Raw genomic sequence first — 20,468 nt, forward strand, 5'->3', positions numbered from 1 at the left:
CTGATGACAGAGTTGCACCTGAAAAGACAGTTCAAAAATCTTCTAGCATTGTTATACCATGGAAGACCCAAAGAGTGTCTGATTTAAAGAGAACATGTCGTAGAGCTGAGCGTCAATGGAGGAAAACTAAACTAACTATCCATTATGAGATATTGAAGGTTAAAATAACAGAATACAATAACACTGTCCGTCTTGAGAGGCGCTGCTATTTCTCTAAGATTATAAATAACAATGCTAGTAATCCCAGAGTCTTATTTTCTACAATTGATCGTCTGCTAAACCCAGGTAACACAAAGGAATGCCTCCAAAATACTTCCAGTGAAACCTGTGAGGCTATTGCTGGATTTTTCAATCAAAAAATTAAAGATATTAGAAATAATATAGTATATATCTCCCCAACACTGCAGATCCTCTTAAGCCCCAGTACTCCATTATAAACAAATTAAATTCTTTCACCAGGATAGATTTACCTGATTTACATAAAATAATTTCTCAACTGAAACCCTCCACCTGCGTCCTTGACCCAATACCAACAAACTTTTTCAAAGAAGTATCAGGCCGTGCTAATTGATAATGTTCTTGACATAGTAAATTCGTCATTAGATACGGGGGTCTTCCCAGACTGTCTTAAGACTGCTGTAGTTAAACCCTACTTAAGAAACATAATCTTGACCCTCTGCTTTGAAAATTTTAGACCCATCTCTAACCTGCCTTTCTTAAGTAAAGTTCTAGAGAAGGCAGTCATTATGCAGTTAAATGACCACCTCAATAAACATGCTATTCTTGATAAATTTCAGTCGGGTTTTAGAACAAATCACAGCACAGAAACTGCACTCGTTAAAGTAGTAAATGACTTGCAGGTAAATGCAGACAGAGGCCATTTATCTGTTCTCATCCTCTTAGATCTGAGTGCTGCATTTGACACCATTGATCACAATATTCTTAGAAATCGCCTTAGTCAATGGGTGGGCCTCTCTGGCAGGGTCTTAAATTGGTTTGAATCCTACCTGGCAGGGAGAAAATTCTTTGTTAGTTGTGGTAATTACAACTCAGAGACACATGATATCTATATGGTGGTCCACAAGGCTCTATCCTGGGTCAACTGCTCTTCTCAATCTACATGCTTCCGTTAGGTCAGATTATCTCAGAGCACAACGTGAGCTACCACAGCTATGCTGATGACACACAGCTGTACTTATCAATAGCACCTGATGACACCGACTCTCTTGATTCACTAACACAATGTCTGACTTGTGTTTCTAATTGGATGAATAGTAAATTTTTCAAGCTAAAAAAACAGAAAACATAAATTTTAGTGATTGGCAATAATGGAGATAATGAGGTTATTAGAAGTAACTTGATGCATAAGGATTAAAAGTCAAGACGGAGGTAAAGAATTTAGGGGTAACTGTTGACTGTGATCTGAATTTTAAATTGCATATTAATCAGATCACTAGGACAGCATTTTTTCACTTAAGAAACATAGCAAAAGTCATTGAAAGATGTTGAGAAATGAGTTCATGCTTTTGTTTTCAGTCGACTAGATTACTGTAACGCACTCCTCTCAGGACTACCCAAAAAAGACATAAATCGTTTGCAACGAGTACAGAATGCAGCTGCTAGAATCCTAACTAGGAAAAGAAAATCCGAGCACATCACACCAGTCTTAGTGTCACTACACTGGTCACCTGTGTCATTCAGGACTGACTTTAAAAAACTGCTTATGATTTATAAAGCCTTAAATAATCTCGTTCCATCTTATATATCGGAATGTCTGACACCTTATATTTCAAATTGTAACCTCAGATCCTCAAATGAGTGTCTCCTTAGAATTCCAAGAACAAAACTTACAAGAAGTGGTGAGGCGGCCCTTCTGCTGTTAGCACCTAAAATCTGGAATAGCCTGCCAATAGGAATTCATCAGGCTGATACAGTAGAGCAGTTTAACACACAGCTGAGAGCACATCACTGTAACATGGCCTTCTCATAACGTCACTGTAATTTAATCCTGATACTCTGTATGTTCAATTCATTATAATAACTATTCATGGTGGCTCTAAGATCCGTACTGACCCCTACTCACACCTGGTGGCATGGATCGTGGACTATCTTACAGACAGACCTCAGTATGTGCGTCTTGGGAACTGCAGGTCTGACATTGTGTGCAGCAATACAAAGCTAAACTTAAAAGAAGTGGTGAGGCGGCCTTCTGTTGCTATGCACCCAAAATCTGGAATAGTCTGCCAATAGGAATTCGCCAGGCTGATACAGTAGAGCACTTTAAAACACTGCTGAAAACACATTACTTTAACATGGCCTTTTTATAACTTCACTTTAACTTAATCCTGATACTCTGTATGTTCAGTTCTTCATAATAACTATTCACAGTGGCTCCAAAATCCATACTGACCCCAACTCTCTCGTCTGTTTCTTTTTCTGGTTTCTTTGTGGTGGCGGCCTGCGCCACCACCACCTTCTCAAAGCATCATGAGGCACCAACATTGATGGACTGAAAGCCAGAAGTCTACGTGACCATCATCATCAAGTCCTTCTATGAAAACCCTAAATACAAAGAGGACGGTTTGACTTATGTTAGGTAGATTGCCCAGAGGGGACTGGTCAGGCGGTCTCGTGGTCTGGAACCCCTACAGATTTTATTTTTTCTCCAGCCTTTGGAGGTTTTTTTTGTTTTTCTGTCCACCCTGGCCATCGGACCTTACTTATTCTATGTTAATTAATGTTGACTTATGTTTATCTTTTATTGTGTCTTCTATTTCTCTATTCATTTTGTAAAGTACTTTGAGCGACATTTGTTTGTATGAATATGTGCTATAGAAATAAATGTTGATTGATTGATTGAATACAGGGGCGCCGCAGGGGACTGTACTTTCTCTGGTCCTGTTCAATCTATATACATCAGACTTCCAATACGACTGAGTCCTGCCACGTGCAAAAGTTCGCTGATGACACTGCTATGGTGGGCTGCATCAGGTGTGGGCAGGAGGAGGAGTACAGAAAGGTAATCAAAGACTTTGTTAAATGGTGCGACTCAAACCACTTACACCTTAACACCAGCAAGACCAAGGAGCTGGTGGTGGATTTTAGGAGGACCAGACCCCTCATGGACCTCATGATCATCAGAGGTGACTGTGCAGAGGGTGCAGACCTTTAAATATCTGGGAGTGCAGCTGGATGACAAATTGGACTGGACTGCCAATACTGATGTTCTATGTAAGAAAGGTCAGAGCAGACTATACTTTCTGAGAAGGTTGGCATCCTTCAACATCTGCAGTAAGATGCTGCAGATGTTCTACCAGATGGTTGTGGCGAGTGCCCTCTTCTACGTGGTGGTGTGCTGGGGTGGCAGCATAAAGATGAAAGACGCCTCACGCCTGGACAAACTTGTTAAGAAGGCAGGCTCTATTGTAGGAGTAAAGTTGGACAGTTTAACATCTGTGGCAGAGCGACGGGCACTAAGCAAACTCCTGTCAATCATGAAGAATCCGCTGAAGAGTGTCATCTCCAGACAGAGGAGTAGCTTCAGTGACAGACTGTTCCACTGACAGACTAAAGAGATCGTTCCTCCCCACACTATGCAACTCTTCAATTCCACCCGGGGGAGTAAATGCTAACATTAATTTTATTTTAATTCTTTTCATTTTTATTATTATTTAATTTAATATTGTTTCTTTGTATCAGTATATTGCTGCTGGATTATGTGAATTTCCCCTTGGGATTAATAAAGTATCTATCTATCTATCTATCTATCTATCTATCTATCTATCTATCTATCTATCTATCTATCTATCTATCTATCTATCTATCTATCTATCTACTCTCTCTTCTGTTTCTTTTCCTGGTTTTCTGTGATCTGCGCCACCACCTAATCAAAGCACCATGATGTTCCTACATTGATGGATTAAAAGCCAGAAGTCTACATAACCTTCATCATCATGTCTTTCCAAGAGAACCCTAAATACAAAGAGGACTAATTGAGGTCATTTATGTTAGGTAGAATGCCCAGCGTGGGCTGGGTGGTCTCATGGTCTGAACCCCCTGTAGATTTTATTTTTTTCTCTCCAGCCGTCTGGAGTTTTTTTTTTGTTTTTTCTGTCCTCGCTGGCCATCGGACTTTACACTTATTCTATGTTAATTAGTGTTGTCTTATTCTAATTCTTACTTTGTCTTTTATTTCTCTTTTCTTCATCATGTAAAGCACTTTCAGCTACATTATTTATATGAAATTGTGCAACAGAAATAAATGTTGTTGTTGTCGTCCTCTCTTCTCCAGACCAAGTTTCTTCCAGTGCGGGATTGATAAGCACTGCTGATATTCGTAGCTTGTTTTCTGCTTTCACTTCTCTCCACCATTGCCACCTCCAACCACTTTGACTGATGAAGACTTTGCTAACTTTTTTCACAGAAAGTTGTCTGCCATCAGCAGTCAATCCTCATCACCCCTGCCAGTTTGTCTGCTCCCTCCTGACCGCAGCACAGTGTTCTCTGCTTACTCACCACTCTCCATCCCTGATGTTCCCAACATCCCCTCTTGATGCCCACTACCCGTCCACTGAAGCTGAGCCCTCACATCTCCTCCACTCGTTTCTGCAGTTACACTTCACCAACACCTTGCTCCGCACAGGCCCTTTTCCTGCTCTGTTCTAACAGGCCCTAATAACTGCACTAATCTCAAAAAGCCCACACCTGACCCATCTCAAGTGGGCAGTTAGACCCGTCCGTCTCTTCACTCAACCCGAATCAGTCAGGCTTCAGGAGGAGTCATGTCACTCCTGTTTTCAGGGCGCTCTACTGTCTGCCTGCTGCAGGACACATTTAATTCAAATCCTTGGTGTTGGCTTATAGAGTTGATGGTGGGTTGACACCTAAGGTACTCTGCACCTAATTGCCCACCCAGGTCTTCCAGTGAACAGTGTTTGAGGATCGCCCCATCTTTGTGGTATCAGATCTCACTCCAGACTCTTCATGTGTGGTGTCTACCTGGTGGAACGAGCGGCCCACCTCAGTCTGAGCTGCTGACTCCGTCAACGTGTTTAAGAAGCATTTGAAGACTCTCTTGGTCTGTGGATATTCCTCTAGTTGATGATGGCTTTGATGGGCAGGCTGTTAGTAGATAAGGGAAGGTGAACTGGGCTTGTCTTTGTCTGTTTGGTTTAAAGCTCTTTACTTGTGGTGATCAAGTTTGTAACCTTGTCCTGTAACAGCCCCCCAGATTGATTATTTTGTTATGGGATGATAAGAAGGAGAGCACAGAGTTAAGAGCACAAGGTAACAGAGGGTCCACGTTATTTGATGTTTTAGTAGATAATCCACCGTTAATTTAAGAAACAATAGTAGCACTGACGAAAAGACAGAAGGCAGAGCTGGATATGGCGGAGTAGAAGATGCTATGATTTCTGCTCAGAGTAACGAGGGTAGACAGGATTAGGGATGAATACATTAGAGGAACAACATAGGTATGACAGTTTGGTGACCAAGCGAGAAAGGTGAGAGTGAGATGGTTTGCACACATGCAGAGGAGAGATGAGGGGTACATCGGGAAAGAAAGTTGAGGATGGAACCAAAGGCAAGAGAAGAAGAGGAGGCTTATGGATGTGGTGAGGAAGGACATGAAGGCAGTCAGTAGACATGTGGATGATCTGTCATCTAAATGGGAGCAGTGAAGAAGATTAAATAAGGATCGCAGACGTAGACATGTTATGTCATCTTCCAGTGGAGTGGCCAATAAAAGCAGGGGGAGATGAGAAATGAGATCCCAAATGGCTTCTCTTATTGGCCTAAAGCAGGGAATGGACACCTTCTGTACAGGTGCTAGAAGATGGACAAGTTGATCCGATGATAGTGCCAGAGGCAGAATAGGAACCTACACCTCAGAACTTAGAACAACAATTGCAAGATTGTGGCTGCATAAAGGCAAGTCAGGCGAGAAGAATACAGTAGCAGCTGCAGGTCGGTTATTGTCTTGGGTTACAGGAAACACAGAGAACATTGTCAAAAAATTAGGAACATAAAAATATGGAGGGATACTATCACTAAGATAGAAAGTGATAATGCAGTCGTGATTAAAATCACCATGTGATAGTTGCAATAGTTGGCAGGAAAAATGCAAACTGCTACCATGCAGAATATCCACTGTTAAGGCTAACATGAAGCAAGGAAAGGAAAAGAGAAGAAGAAACACAAGCCATCCATTGATCCATCCATCCATCCTCTTCAGCTTATCCAAGGTTGGGTCGCGGGGGCAGCAGCTTGAGCAGAGATGCCCAGACTTCCATCTCCCTGGCCAATTCTTCTAATTCTTCCGGGAGAATCCTGAGGTGTTCCCAGGCCAGTCGGGAGACATAGTCCCTCTAGCGTGTCCTGGGTCTTTCCCGGGGTCTCCTGCCAGTTGGACGTGCCCAGAACACCTCACCAGGGAGGCGTCCAGAAGGCATTCTGATCAGATGCCCGAGCCACCTCTTCTGACTCTTCTCAATGCAGAGGAGCAGCAGCTCTACTCTGAGCTTCTCACCCTATCTTTAAGGGAAAGCCCAGACACCCTGCGGAGGAAACTCATTTCAGCCGCTTGTATTACGATCTCGTTCTTTTGGTCACTACCCATAGCTCATGACCACAGGTGAGGGTAGGAACGTAGATCGACTGGTAAATTGAGAGCTTTGTCTTACTGCTCAGCTCTTTTTTCACCACGACAGACCGATGCAGAGCCCACATCACTGTGGAAGCCGCACCGATCCGCCTGTCAATCTCACGCTCCATTCTTCCCTCACTCATGAACAAGACCCCGAGATACTTGAACTCCTCCACTTGGGGCAGGATTTCGCTCCCAACCCTGAGAGGGCATTCCACCCTTTTCCAGCTGAGGACCATGGTCTTGGATTTGGAGGTGCTTATTCACACTCAGCTGTGAACCGATCCAGAGAGAGCTGAAGATCACGGCCTGATGAAGCAAACAGGACAACATCATCTGCAAAAAGCAGTGACCCAATCCTGAGTCCACCAAACCAGACCCCCTCAACACCCTGGCTGCCCCTAGAAATTCTGTCCATAAAAGTTATAAAGAGAATTGGTGACTAAGGGCAGCCCTGGCGGAGTCCAACTCTCACTGGATTCGGGTTCGACTTACTGCTGGCAATGTGGACCAAGCTCTGACACCGGTTGTACAGAGACCGAACAGCTCTTATCAGGGGGTCCGGTACCCCATACTCCTGGAGGACCCCCCACAGGATTCCCCAAGGGACACGGTCGAACGCCTTTTCCAAGTCCACAAAACACATGTAGACCGGTCGGGCAAACTCACATGCACCCTCCACGACCCTGCCAAGGATGTAGAGCTGGTCCACTGTTCCGCAATTTGGACGAAAACCACACTGTTCCTCCTGAATCGACGGACCCTCCTCTCCAGAACCCCCGAATAGACTTTTCCAGGGAGGCTGAGGAGTGTGATCCCTCTGTAGTTGGAACACACCCTCCGGTCCCCTTTTTAAAGAGGGGACCACCACCCCGGTCTGCCAATCCAGAGGCACTGTCCCCGATGTCCATGCGATGTTGCAGAGACATGTCAACCAAGACAGTCCTACAACATTCAGAGCCTTGAGGAGCTCTGGGCGTATCTCATCCACCCCTGGGGCCTTGCCACCAAGGAGTTTTTTGACCACCTCGGTGACCTCAGTCCCAGAGATGGTGGAGCTCACCTCGGAGTCCCCAGGCTCTGCTTCCTCGTTGGAAGGCATGTTAATGGGATTGAGGAGGTTTTCAAGTACTCCCCCCACCGACCCACAAAGTCCCAAGTCGAGGTCAGCAGCGCACCATCCCCACCATATACAGTGTTGACACTGCACTGCCTCCCCCTCCAGAGATGCCGGATGGTGGACCAGAATCTCCTCGAAGCCGTCTGAAAGTCGTTCTCCATGGCCTCCCCAAACTCCTCCCACACCTCAGCAACCACCGAAGTCACATTCCACTTGGCCTGCCGGTACCTATCAGCTGCCTCCAGAGTCCCACAGGACAAAAGGGTCTGGCAGGACTCCTCCTTCAGCTTGACGGCATCCCTCACCGCCGGTGTCCACCAACGGGTTCGGGGATTGCTGCCATGACAGGCACCGACCAATTTATGGCCACAGCTCTGGTCAGCCGCCTCAACAATAGAGGCACGGAAGATGGCCCATTCAGACTCAATGTCCCCCACCTCCCTCGGGACGTGGTTGAAGTTCTGCCGGAGGTGGGAGTTGAAGCTATTTCTGACAGGGGGCTCTGTCAGACGTTCCCAGCAGACCCTCACACGTTTGGGCCTACCCGGCATCCTCCCCCACCATCGACGCTAACTCACCACCAGGTGGTGATCAGTTGACAGCTCTGCCCCTCTCTTCACCCAAGTGTCCAAGACATGTGGCCGCAAGTCCGATGACACGACCACAAAGTCGATCATCGAACTGAGGCCTAGGGTGTCCTGGTGCCAAGTGCACATATGAACACCCTTATGCTTGAACATGGTGTTCGTTATGGACAATTCGTGACGAGCACAGAAGTCCAATAACAAAACACCGCTCGGGTTCAGATCGGGGGGTCCATTCCTCCCAATCACATTTCACCAATCAGTAACTAGAGGGTGTGTTAGAGCCCACCCTCTCAACTTTGACGAGTGAAAGTGACAGTTTATTTTAAGTTGTATTTCCTGATGGCTTGGAGGAATGTTACGGACAAAATTAAATAAATAAATAAGCAACAAAAAACATATTTCATGACATATTTATTTATTTAGGCTCTCATTTCATGACACATTTATTTCTGTTCACACTTCACAGCACTTTTATTTATTTGTGCATTTATTTATTTATTTAATTTTGTACGAAATATTCCTCCATATTTGATGTCAGTTTCTATGTCCTTAAATTAGTTCTGTAATGTCCTTTGTGTTTTTTCGGTGGTTCCCCTGGAGGTGGGGCCTCCTGCCAATCTCTGTTGAGGGACTGCCCCCCCACCCCGCCCTGTAAAGGCTCACAGGAGTTGCAGTCTCTGTTGGTGAGTTTTTCCTTTTCGCTATTCCTTATTTTTTGTATTTACTGGCTTTTCAATTATTCTGCTCCTGTTTTTGAGATTCTGATTTCTGCTTAGTGTTTTAGGACTTGTTTGCTTGGGGTTGCCTTATTGACAAATTCTTTTTGCCTCCTTTTGAACTTTTTGTTAATACAGTCTTCTGTCTTTTTGTTACATTGCTCTGTACTTCCCAGGGGTTTTAGCGTAAATGTTTTAAGTTTAAGCTGTGCTGCCTTTTCGCAGGCTGGTGGGATTCAGATGTGCTTTCCCTGGCTCTTTCTTTTTTATTGTTGTTGTGGTTCTTTATTTCACCATAAGCAATATCTTGTATTAGGAATTTGTTCATTTTGACATACCCCTTGGGGTCAGAGTGCAGGGTCAGCCATTGTACAGCACCCCTGGACCAATTGCAGGTTGCTCAAGGGCCCAGCAGAGTAGGACCCTATTGTGATGTGAAATTTTGCATACAAGTTGATAAATATTTTATATGTCTTTATTTGTAACTTAGACAAAGCAAATGTAATATTAGTGTTACATTATTGATAATAACAGCAATGGTTTAATGGTTTAAGAACCCCTTCCCCCCATTTAAAGACTGAGTCTCTTTGTATTTTTATGACAGGCTTAGGGGAAAAAGTTCCTCCAACAAGTTTGGCTAATATGTCTCTGCTGAACTCCTAGTCAACTCCCACAGGAAAGCCAGGCTGCCTAACTGCCAAGCTTTACCTTAACACCTGGTTTGGAGGGTGGCAGGTGGGAAGGTGTTCTGTCCCCCCCATAGGTCTGAAGTGTAGCTGTTTGGAACTGGCTTGTAACAGAAGCCTTTAAGTACCATGATGTCCTATTGGCTGTAGGGGTTGGACAGAAAACCTATAAATGTGCTTGCTTTACCTCACACTCTCTCTGTCTTACAAAATTGATGAAGACCATCTCACACCATGAACTGAAAAGGACAACATGATGAAGAGCACAGCTCGGCTGCCAAATTGAGACAGGAAAGGTGACCACAAATGAGGCCTTAACTAGAGAAATTTTAAGTAACTAACAGGTCTGTGTGCTGCCTGAAACTACACATCAGCATTTATCAGGTTGTATGATTGCCAATGTTCAAATGTACTTTGCATATTGTTATTATCAATAATACATTGTTTAAATTGTAACTTAACTCTTGCTTGTCTTTTACTATACCTAATTGCCTGAGGTCATAGATGTAGAAGGGAAGGTGGGGAGAAGTGATATACTATAATACCTTATAAACAGTGGTAAGTCTGTGAGATTGGAGGCGTTCTGACAAAGGCTACATATTAACAATAGAAAAGGGAAAAGTAGAGCAAAATAATACTCTATCAAGACAAGACAGACCCATTTTGGTAGTAACAGGAATTTGAACCTGCAACCTTCCAGATAATGGCGCAGATCCTAAGCCTCAAAGCCAACACCCTGTCCTCTTCAGAAGGCCTCACACCACTCTGACTATTTCAGGTGAACAAATGATAACAGAAGATAAATACGCACAGTAAGGCATCGACAAGAGCGTACCTGTCAGGCACAAAAGAACAAGGAGAGCAGTTGGATACGGTGAGGCAAAATACACAAACAGATCACTGAGGTGTTAAGAAGGTAAAGTGTGAATCTGAAATAATGAGAGTTAGGATGGTTAGGTGCCAAGACTAGTAACCCATTTAGGGTCATACAGAGAACTCGTTCACAAAGTTTAACGGGTTGCACCGCTCTGATCCAAGATACTGTGTGACAAGACACGAATGACATGGCACCAGAGGAGAAGCCTTGGAAGATCCTCCATGAAGTAGTACAATGGGTAAGACGGCACAAGAAGACGCAGACAGTTTTCTCTCTCGTAAGCGGTTGGTCTGTACGGTTTGATAATCTGAACACAGAATGCCTGTTTTCTAGCACTCTCTACTTAAATGGCACTTTTGGAGAAGAACTGGGCTAGCTAGGTGGGGAGCAGGCTCACCGATGACGATTCTCTGTTCCATTCCTTATCAAGAGGTGGAGTGACAGCAGGTTTGTTTGGGGTGACGTACTTTCTTATTTTACAGAACAAGACCTGCATCTTTGTCATGATGAAGGTATGAATTTAGAAAAACTTTTACTAGTTAGAAAAGAAACTTTTCTTTGGCCTTGTTCTACTCGGGTCGTAGATGAGATCTTTTTACCTGCTTTATTTATCACATGGAGATTAAAGCAGAACCAGTAACAGATACGATCTTGTTCTACTCAGAGAATACAAGATCAGAACCACTGTAAAATAAGAAGTAGGGCCGCCACATGCCAGCTGTAAACATGCAAAGACAACAAACAAGGGCTGCAGTAAAGCACTTAAGTCGTACCGAGCCAAGATTGGTCAAAGGGAGGCCTGAACACAACAGGATAGTTGGCCTCAACACTCCAACATCCCACTGGTCCAAGAGGTGCGTCAAGGAAGCATAAGACCAGCATAAGCTCAGGTGACACATCAGCTTACTTCACGTCTCGTTCATTTCAGAGACCACACCGGCATATTGGCATTTATTCATACTGGATGCCAGATCCTAGCAGATGAGTTGCCATCCATCCAAGTTGCATTGGTGTGATTTGTCACACTCATTATCTTGGTTGCTTTCCAGCACATTTAGGAACCTAAAATGACAGAATGCTAACCTATAATACATGAATGCAAGTGTAAACCTTCTCTTCGGCTTGATCTGCTGCTTTGTCTGTGACAACAAGTGGAGCTGCATATTTTACAGGTCTCTTTGTAGTGGGGCCTGGGGACTTGCTGTTCAGGTCACTGTGATGAAAGAGTCTGAAAGTAAGAACAGCGTCACCCTGAGACCTTTACAGGATAAATCACTGATATTTACTTGATTATGTCAACCGTTTCTGTAAGTTGCTTTGTATAAAGGCGTCAACCAAGAGAGTAAATGTAAAATAAATCATTCTTCTTTATTATGGGGCTCCTTACTTACGATACTCAAATATGCCGTCACACTCATCACGTCCTAAAAGCAACTCATGCTTTGTCTCTAATGAACATCTTCAATAATATTGGGATTTGCTCAAGATGTGCCTTTCTCACCCACCTACGGCCTTGCTGATTATTTTAAACACATATGTTTAGGACTTTCCCACCTACTGCTACAGCAGACACACACATACACACAAGTTCTCTCTTATATATGTTATACCAAAGGATTCTTTAAAATGTGTTAAACTGTTACAGAGAAACCCACAGCAGTGACGTGTCCAGTAATATCTTGAGTGCTCACAGACCACCCGCCAACCACTAACACAACACTACTGTCCTGTGACACACAGCTGACCGAAAGTCTGAATCCAGCCCAGAAATGGATGAACACATTGAAGTAAAATGAGACGTTACAGCGCCACTGCACATCAACTTCATTGCTCCTGACACCAAACTCGTTCATTACCTGCATAGTTGATATGAAGGCACCTCTCCATAAAGAAGTTGTTGTTGGGTTCACCTTTATCCCAGTTTGTATAATCCCATTTTGACCCGTCTGTCCAGAGCCACACTGAAATCTAGAAAACACAAGCTTTGCAGTAAGCAGTTGGCTCAGCCTTGTATCAGGTTTTCATGTTTGTAACCACTTGACCTCCTCGATGGTCAACATCCACCTGAAACACTCTGAGGAACAGACGAGATGCCTGCTTACCTGCTGGCAGTCGGAGGCTCCAAGCCAAGTGACAGGGCCAGAAGAGTCCTTGCTTTTAATGAAACTGGTGATATATTTATTGGCATCGGCGTTGTGCACTGAGGCGAGGTGTCCTCCGAGGTTGAGACAGAATGCCTAGGGGATGACAGAGAGGGTCTGCGTTAAAGCAGCTTGGGGTACACGGCAGAGGACAAGAAAACAAAACTGTCTGTTGTCATCATTAGTGTCAGGATGTCATTTTATTTGTGGAGATTTCACAAGACCCCTGACGCAGTGGCTGTCCCATATCCACTGAGCTTCAGATGAAGTCCTTATTGTTGGTGTATCACTCGAGTCACACCACAGCAGGTCTGTCTGATTGGCCTTACCAATCAATGCCCGCAGCATGTTCTTGACAGGATGCCATCTTGATCTTACTAACTTATTGTTTCTTGCTCCCTTTGTCTTTAATGGTGTGTGTGTGTGAGAGAGAGACAGAAATTAACAGAGAGAAACTGAGAGACCAAAAGATGGGCAGTCGCTGACAGCTGAAAATGTGCAGCAGAATAATAAATAAAACAAAGGGTTATTTTGGGGATTAAAATGTGCAGAGAACTGAAAATATGCAGAGGAGACATGAGGGCAGCTAACGGACAACACAACAAAGCATCTGTTTTCTGACGCATTGCTTTCCTAAAGTTCATTTGCTGTTGTTTCACTTGGGTGTGTATCTGTAAAGTCCACCATTACTATAACTGTGTATTATAACCACATTTAAGGATTAATGGTGGTGACTTAAAGAAAGAAGTGGCCTTCTGATAATAAGCCATTGTAACTTCTTCTCCCCATGGTTTTCACCATCTATGACCACAGGTATGGCTTTTAGGTGACTGACCAGAATGGTTCTGTCGTTTTAGTACATTTTATGTCCCCTTCTCCCAGGAGGACCACCTGGACTGGAAGACAGGTTTGAGAAGGCAGTGTACACCCAAACTGCCAGTGTAACCTTCCTTTATTCTGCACATCATGGTTTGGGAATTGTTCAGTCCAAGATGGCAAAGCCCTGCAGACAGTGGTGCCTTAAGGTCAGCATTGCCCTCTCTGCAGATCATCCACACCAAGCGCTGCAGGACCAGAGCAATTCAAATAATCATGGACTCCACCAACCCCAGCAATCTTACTTAACTTAGTTCATTTTATTGTCCTTTTCTGTTTTGTTATTTATTCTATTGTGTGTTTGCTTTTGTTTTGCACAATCTTGGATTAGAGTAGCTGTTCATTTACTGCACGTTGTACCTTCAGAACTCTGTGTGTGACAAATTGAACTCTTGTATCTTAAATCTTAGTTGTTTGTCTGATATTGGAGAGGAAGTAGAAACACACAGTGGGCTGGCCTGGAGGACTCAGTTATGGCTCAATAGGATCGGTCACTGAATCAGGACAGTCACCTTTGTCCATGTGGTGTGCTTGGAAAGCAAAGGACTGGCTTAGGTTTGAGGTCTCTGTCTCTCTCTCTCCTGGCTGCCCTGTGCAGAGGGGCCACAGTGCCCGTCTCTGCCATTTTCTGTCCTGAAAAGAGGCCATCAAGGGCACTGGCCAGTTCAACATACCAAGACAGAGTGCCACCTGGTGTTCTACTATCCCGGGTGTATTTCTTTACCAACCTTCATTGTGCTCAGTTGTTTTAGGCGTTTCATGTATAATAAATGAATAAATGTGTAACCTTCTCTCCTGCCCGTTCTGGTGCTCCATCTAATTTTCTGGGGTTGTAAATGTAAAGGAAAAAGGGAGGCGTTGAACTACAATAGCAGCCAATCCTGACAGTGCGGAAATAATATGGGATTTGGGACATTCTGTGATGGTCTACATGATGAAGAGCATAAAGGGGACAGTAGGGTCACCTCAGGACCGTACCACAGCAGTACAAGGATGTAGCTGGCAGATGTTATGATGTCATGGGAAGTTTTTTCTAGTCTAGTTTTACCTCGATTTAATTTTTCTGGCCACTCTAGGGTTTAATTCTATGATAAACTGAAATATGTAATTATTTCTGCTTTGATTTCATTTTGAATTAGATGTTATTTTTCCAAGTTATAGTTTTGTTATTATGTGAATTCATTTTGTTTTTCATGGGCACTTCCATATTTAGATGTTTTGTTGCTATCATGTGACACCCCAAACTCATGAATGGTGACATTGTTACTGTGACAGTTTAAGATCAGTGTGTCAGTTTTTCAAAGTGTCCAAGATTGTGATTTTCAGACAAACTCTTTGTGTGTGTTCTTTGGTAAATCTATGTGATTAAAAAGAACCATTGCCTAGGATTTTGACTATAATTTATGACATATGTCCTCAATTACCAGTTTTAAATAAACAGTGTAGTCCTGGAGTGTGCAGAATGTGATTGGGTGTGGGTGTGCGGATGGCAGCACTCGCTCCTGGGCTGATTGGAGTGCTTGGCTGATCGCACACTCACAAGCAAATGGCGACAGATCAGTCAGGTGCCTCATTCACACCGCGGAGTAGGCAGAGGATCACATCTGCACCCAATCAGGCATGGAGTCTCAGAAGGGAGAACAAGAGAGGATCACGAAAACAGAACATGAGAGCACACAGCACGTTAGCAGAGCGAGTCGGCCAGCGGTGAGCAGGAGGAAGAGCGATTGTTAGCCTCACGGAGGAGCAAAGGATTGGCACTCTAGGGGCAGATCATCTGATGTTTCAGAGCTTCAGGTTACATGACAGTGGAGTCCTCCTCAGGATACCAAGGGAGTAGGAAGGGAGGGGAAGTGGGAGGACAACCAACCCTGAGCCATCTTGTGATGCTGAACGATGTAGCCAAGATGGTGATCAGTGAGGAGGACTGCGGCTGCTAGAGTCTCCACCAGCTGAGCGAGCTGTGGGTGAGCCAGGGAGACACAGAGGGCTTGTGTGGGACGAAAGGAGGAAGATTAAACACCGGATGACTGTTTGTTTTACACTGATTGTATCTCGAGATTTTAACTCACAGACATCAGTTATTTTATGGAATATTTAATAATAATAATAATAATACATTTTATTGATTTGTTGCCACCTTTCTAAACACTAAAGGACACCGAACAATAGAGAAAACACAGATTATAAACAAAAGTAAAATACAAAAGTTAAAATCAGACAGCAATAATAATCAAAGAGAAAAAGCCATCTTAAACAAATGAGTTTTAAGTTTAGGTTTGAAAAGTGAAAATGATTCAATATTTCGAAGCTCAGGTGGTAGTGAGTGCCATAGGAACAGTAACAGCAAGTGGACAGTCAAGTGGATGGAGGAAGAGGATCTGAGAGTGCAGGAGGGAATGGCAACATGGAGGAGGTCAGACAGATATGGAGGACGAGGTTGTGGAGAGCCTTAAAAGTTAGTAGAAGAATTTTGAATTGAATTCGGAATTGAACTGGAAGCCAATGAAGCTGCTGCAAAACGGGAGTGATCTGGTGAGTGGAGGGGGGTTCTAGCAATGATGTGGGTGGGCAGCTGAATTCTGCACCAGTTGAAACTTATAAAGAGATTTGCGAGAAAGACCAAAGAAAAGGGAATTGCAGTAATGGAGACGAGAAGTGACGAGACTATGAACAAGGATAGCAGTGGTGTGGGAAGTGAGGGATGGGGGGAGGGAGGTGAATACAATTAACGTTACGCAGGTGGAAATATGGAGACCGGGAGATGTTACTGATGTGGGACTGAAAGGATAAAGTACTGTCAAGGATGACACCTGTGGGGAAGGGGAGACAGAGGAATGATCAATAACAAATGAAAAGTGATCAGTTTTAGATAATGTGGATTTTGTACCAATGAGGAGAACCTCGACTCGTGCATGAGATCGACAGGCGGATCGGTGCGGCATCCACAGTGATGCGGGCTCTGCATCTACGTTCCTACCCTCACCTACGGTCAAGAGCTATGGGTCGTGACCGAAAGAACGAGATCGCAAATACAAGCGGCTGAAATGAGTTTCCTCCGCAGGGTGTCTGGGCTTTCCCTTAAAGATAGGGTGAGAAGCTCAGTCATCCGGGAGGGGCTCAGAGTAGAGCCGCTACTCCTCCACATCGAGAGGAGTCACATGAGGTGGCTCGGGCATCTGTAGGTTTGCTAGTGACATAGAGCTGGGAGTCATCAGCATAACAGTGGAAGCTAATGTCATATTTACGAAAGATATTACCAAGGGGAAAGAGGTTGGGATGTTAAGGTTTTAAGTTGAACAAGCTGAGTGCGGCCTGAGAGGTAGGATCTGAACCAATCTAGTGGTGTGTGGGTAATGCCAACTGAAGATAATCTATTGAGAAGAGTACTGTGACAAATAGTGACAAAGGCTGTGTGAACGCTTGCCCCAGCACAGACAGACGGACGACATATTTTTCACCACACACTGTTTATTTACAATATATACAAGTTATAAATTCGTGCACTCACAAAACCCCAGTGCCTTTAGCACCGAATCCCCCAAAAGTCCAGGGCCCACAGTCACTGTGCCTTTCCTCTGGCCGCCTCCTGTCCTCTCTCCAGCTCCGTCTTCTGCCTCCCGACTTCCACCAATGACTGGAGGGAGGCGGCCCCTTAAATAATGCCCCCGGATGAGCCCCAGGTGTTTCCGGCCTCTTCTCCTTAGCCACGCCCCAGCGTGGCGGAAGTGTCGGCTGCTTTCCTGGAGGCTCTCCGGCGCCACACAAAGTCTTCCCCGGCACTTCCTGGTGTGGCGGAAGTGCCGGGCTCCCGGGATAATTAGGCACCGGGGCGCCGCCTGGCGGTGGCCAAGGGTCCCTACAGGGCTGGGCTTCCAAGCCCTGTACCCGAGGCCCCCTGCCTAACCAGGAAGGACGCCCCCACTCAGTCTGGAGGAGGTACACGCCCTCCTCCAGTCTTCCAAGGCGTCCCGGCCGGGCTCCATCCCCAGCCAAAGACCACACAGGGTAAACCGGCATCGGGGCGCCGCCTGGCGGTGACCACTGGTCCCTACAGGGCTGGGCTTCCAAGCCCTGCACCCGTGGTCCCCAATATAACCAGGGCGGACGCCCCCTCGCGGTCTGGAGGAGGCACAAGCCCTCCTCTCCTCCTCCTGGGCCACAGCTGCTAGATCAAGGAGGATGAGAACAGGAATTAAACAGGAATTAAACCAGAATTAGCTGCCATAAGGAGGTCAATCCACCCATTATCCAACCCGCTATATCCTAACTACAGGGTCACGGGGGTCTGCTGGAGCCAATCCCAGCCAACACAGGGTGCAAGGCAGGAAACATACCCTGGGCAGGGCGCGAGTCTACCGCAGATAAGGAGGTTAGTAGTCATTTTTATAAGTGCCGTTTCTGTACTGTGGAGGGGATGAGAACCAGACTGGAACTGTTCATACAGATTATTTTGAGATAAATGAGAGTGAAGTTGAATAGACACTATTTTTTCAAGAATTTTGGAAATGAAGAGTGGATTAGAAGTAGGATGAAAATTACTGAAATTAGTAGGATCAGCACCAGTTTTTTTCAGTATTGGGGTTATTGCAGTAGTTTTAAAAGATGAAGGAACAGCACCAGTCGTGAGAGGAGTGGATTATAGCAGAGATAAGGGGGACCAGAGAGCGGAGGCAGGCTTTGACCAGAACTGTAGGACGGGGGTCCAGATCTTTTACACTGCATTGTTTGCCTTTGTTTGGATTTGAAATCAAAGCACTGAACACTTTTGCACCAACCCCTTGATGAATGTGTGTGGCCTCATTTGCCCGACTCATCCCGGTTTCTGACTATGGATGGTCCCGGGTTCAAGAGGTTCCTGGAATCGATCAGGGAGCATGGAGCCAACCCATTTTTTGACTTGTGCATGTAATTTCAACTCCTATTTTGTCTTCTGGGCTCATTCTCTCTCATCTTTGCGGCCTGCCATCATTTTTTCATGTCAAGGCAAAATGGCCGAGGAAAAAAATGCACAAAAATGGCATGAAGCACACTAAGACTGAACACTACTAAATGTTGAACTTGTTACCAAAACTCATTAAAAGGCAGCAACTCCACTCAGTCACACCATTCTCCCTGTGCCAGTTACAGTGGGACTTTACCTCGGCTTCAACCCAGGTCTTCATCACTGAGAAAAATTGGTAACATTGGCCAGAATAGCTCACCTATCCCTGTTCACAGAAGCCTTGACAGAAGGAAACATCTGCAAATGAGACATTATTGATTAATGGAGGCCATTAGAAGATCGTAGAGTCCTACACAATTGCAAGATCTGTGGACACTAACGTCTGGTTTTTGAGCTTTGAAAGACATTAAATCTCCTAGCCTTGCATTGCCCTTGTGACCTGCCATCTCGTCTGTCACTACAGAAAACAGCACCGTCTGCCTAGTGAGGGCTTTATGTATTGTCTCACAATTGAACTCTTCTTGATTTCACCTTCCCAATTCTTTACCTCAGGGCTGCCCTCTCATCCTCCTGCCTACTGGACCCTTGTCATACTCCCCACATGACTCCAATGTCATCAAAAGGAGCTTTTAGGTATCAGGCAGAGAAAACTTTGGGGGATGGAGGGGTTTCCAAAAAGACATTAGCATTTTGCACCATAAGTTGAGCACTAGAGCTCCACCTAATGGCTGCAGGTGTCTTTGTAGCCTTGAACCCTTCCTCATAGGGACCCAGCAGTCCGCAGACAGACTGTCCAATAAACACACTCCTCTCCACAGCCTCCATCTCAATATTCTGCTGATTTCTCCCACTTTTAAGATATCTGCGCCCAAGGTTCACATTACTGTCCCCTGTGGCCGATGGCCTATTTACGCTTTTAGAGCTATGACAGCTACTTGTGCCAATGCAACCTCCCTCAGGTCCTGAGCACAGACCACAGGCACTCAAGTCTGGGGTCCATTGTTCACAGATGCCTGAGGGTCTTCTAACAGCTTGTCAATGCAGAATGGCTGTGCCCCCAATTCAGCTGACCTTCTATGAAGGTGAGTGAACCTGAATGACCATTGAGTGTACCATCACCTTGAACCTTACAAATCATGACTTCTATCAGAGACTTTAGTTAAGTGGTGTGTGCAAAAAAAGAAAACTCCGGTCCTCAGATGGAGATGACCAACCTGGCATCACCGGCTCAGAAAGGACATCTTGCCTTTGTAGGGTGAAGTTTGGAGTTGTGACCCTCATTGAGATGGCCTGCTGACGTTGGTGCTGTGACAAAACAAAACACTTAAGTTAGATGCACATCAATCTGGACTTACCTGCCATGACGCTGAGACTCACAGTCAAACCAATCAGTAGCAAAGAGAGCATTGTGGCCATTGTGGTCAGATTTCTGGAAAAGAAAAAAATGTGATGATGTGCAAATCAGTGTCATGAAGACCAGTGAGAAGAACAGCAAAATGTGTGAGAGGACACATGGCCAGCAGCCACTTCCTCAGCTTTGATGTTCGCGTTTACCTCTCCAGTGAGCCTTCGCCCCTCAGATGATTGGACCCCGTGATGTGCACTGAATTAGCCAGACACACCCACATATTCTCCATTGTTCTTGGTGGTTATGAACTGGGCATTGTTTAATTTGACATTATTGTTACTATTCAGTATTTTGTCAGTTTTGTGACTTTTCATGACTGCAGCCATATTTGAAGGTGGCTTGGTTGCTGGACATGTGACTGGCATCATATTGAGTAGACATTGTAGTGCCAATCACAATTGTTAATTTAAAAAGTTTGGATACAAAGCCCTGTTTGCCACCATAATAAAAGTCACCACAAAATAAA

At 44.9% G+C, this 20,468-nt stretch overlaps 2 protein-coding genes across 2 annotated transcripts in view; both read right to left on the reverse strand.

The window, feature by feature from the left end:
* Nucleotides 1-18,889, reverse strand: part of LOC120542800 (lectin-like) — a 117,328-nt gene extending 98,439 nt beyond the window's left edge. The window contains exons 1-2 of the mRNA XM_039775467.1: nucleotides 18,791-18,889; nucleotides 12,735-12,869 (exon numbers count right to left, since the gene is read on the reverse strand). Of these exons, the coding sequence (XP_039631401.1) occupies nucleotides 12,735-12,869; nucleotides 18,791-18,814 (159 nt within the window). The 5' untranslated portion in view covers nucleotides 18,815-18,889. The remainder of the gene's footprint in view (nucleotides 1-12,734; nucleotides 12,870-18,790) is intronic.
* LOC120542799 (lectin-like) overlaps nucleotides 1-20,468 on the reverse strand; it is a 90,221-nt gene that overhangs the window by 52,003 nt on the left and 17,750 nt on the right. The gene's annotated exons all lie outside the window — the stretch shown is intronic.

This window comes from Polypterus senegalus, chromosome 13, assembly GCF_016835505.1.
Source record: "Polypterus senegalus isolate Bchr_013 chromosome 13, ASM1683550v1, whole genome shotgun sequence".
In the NCBI taxonomy this organism is placed as follows: domain Eukaryota; kingdom Metazoa; phylum Chordata; class Cladistia; order Polypteriformes; family Polypteridae; genus Polypterus; species Polypterus senegalus.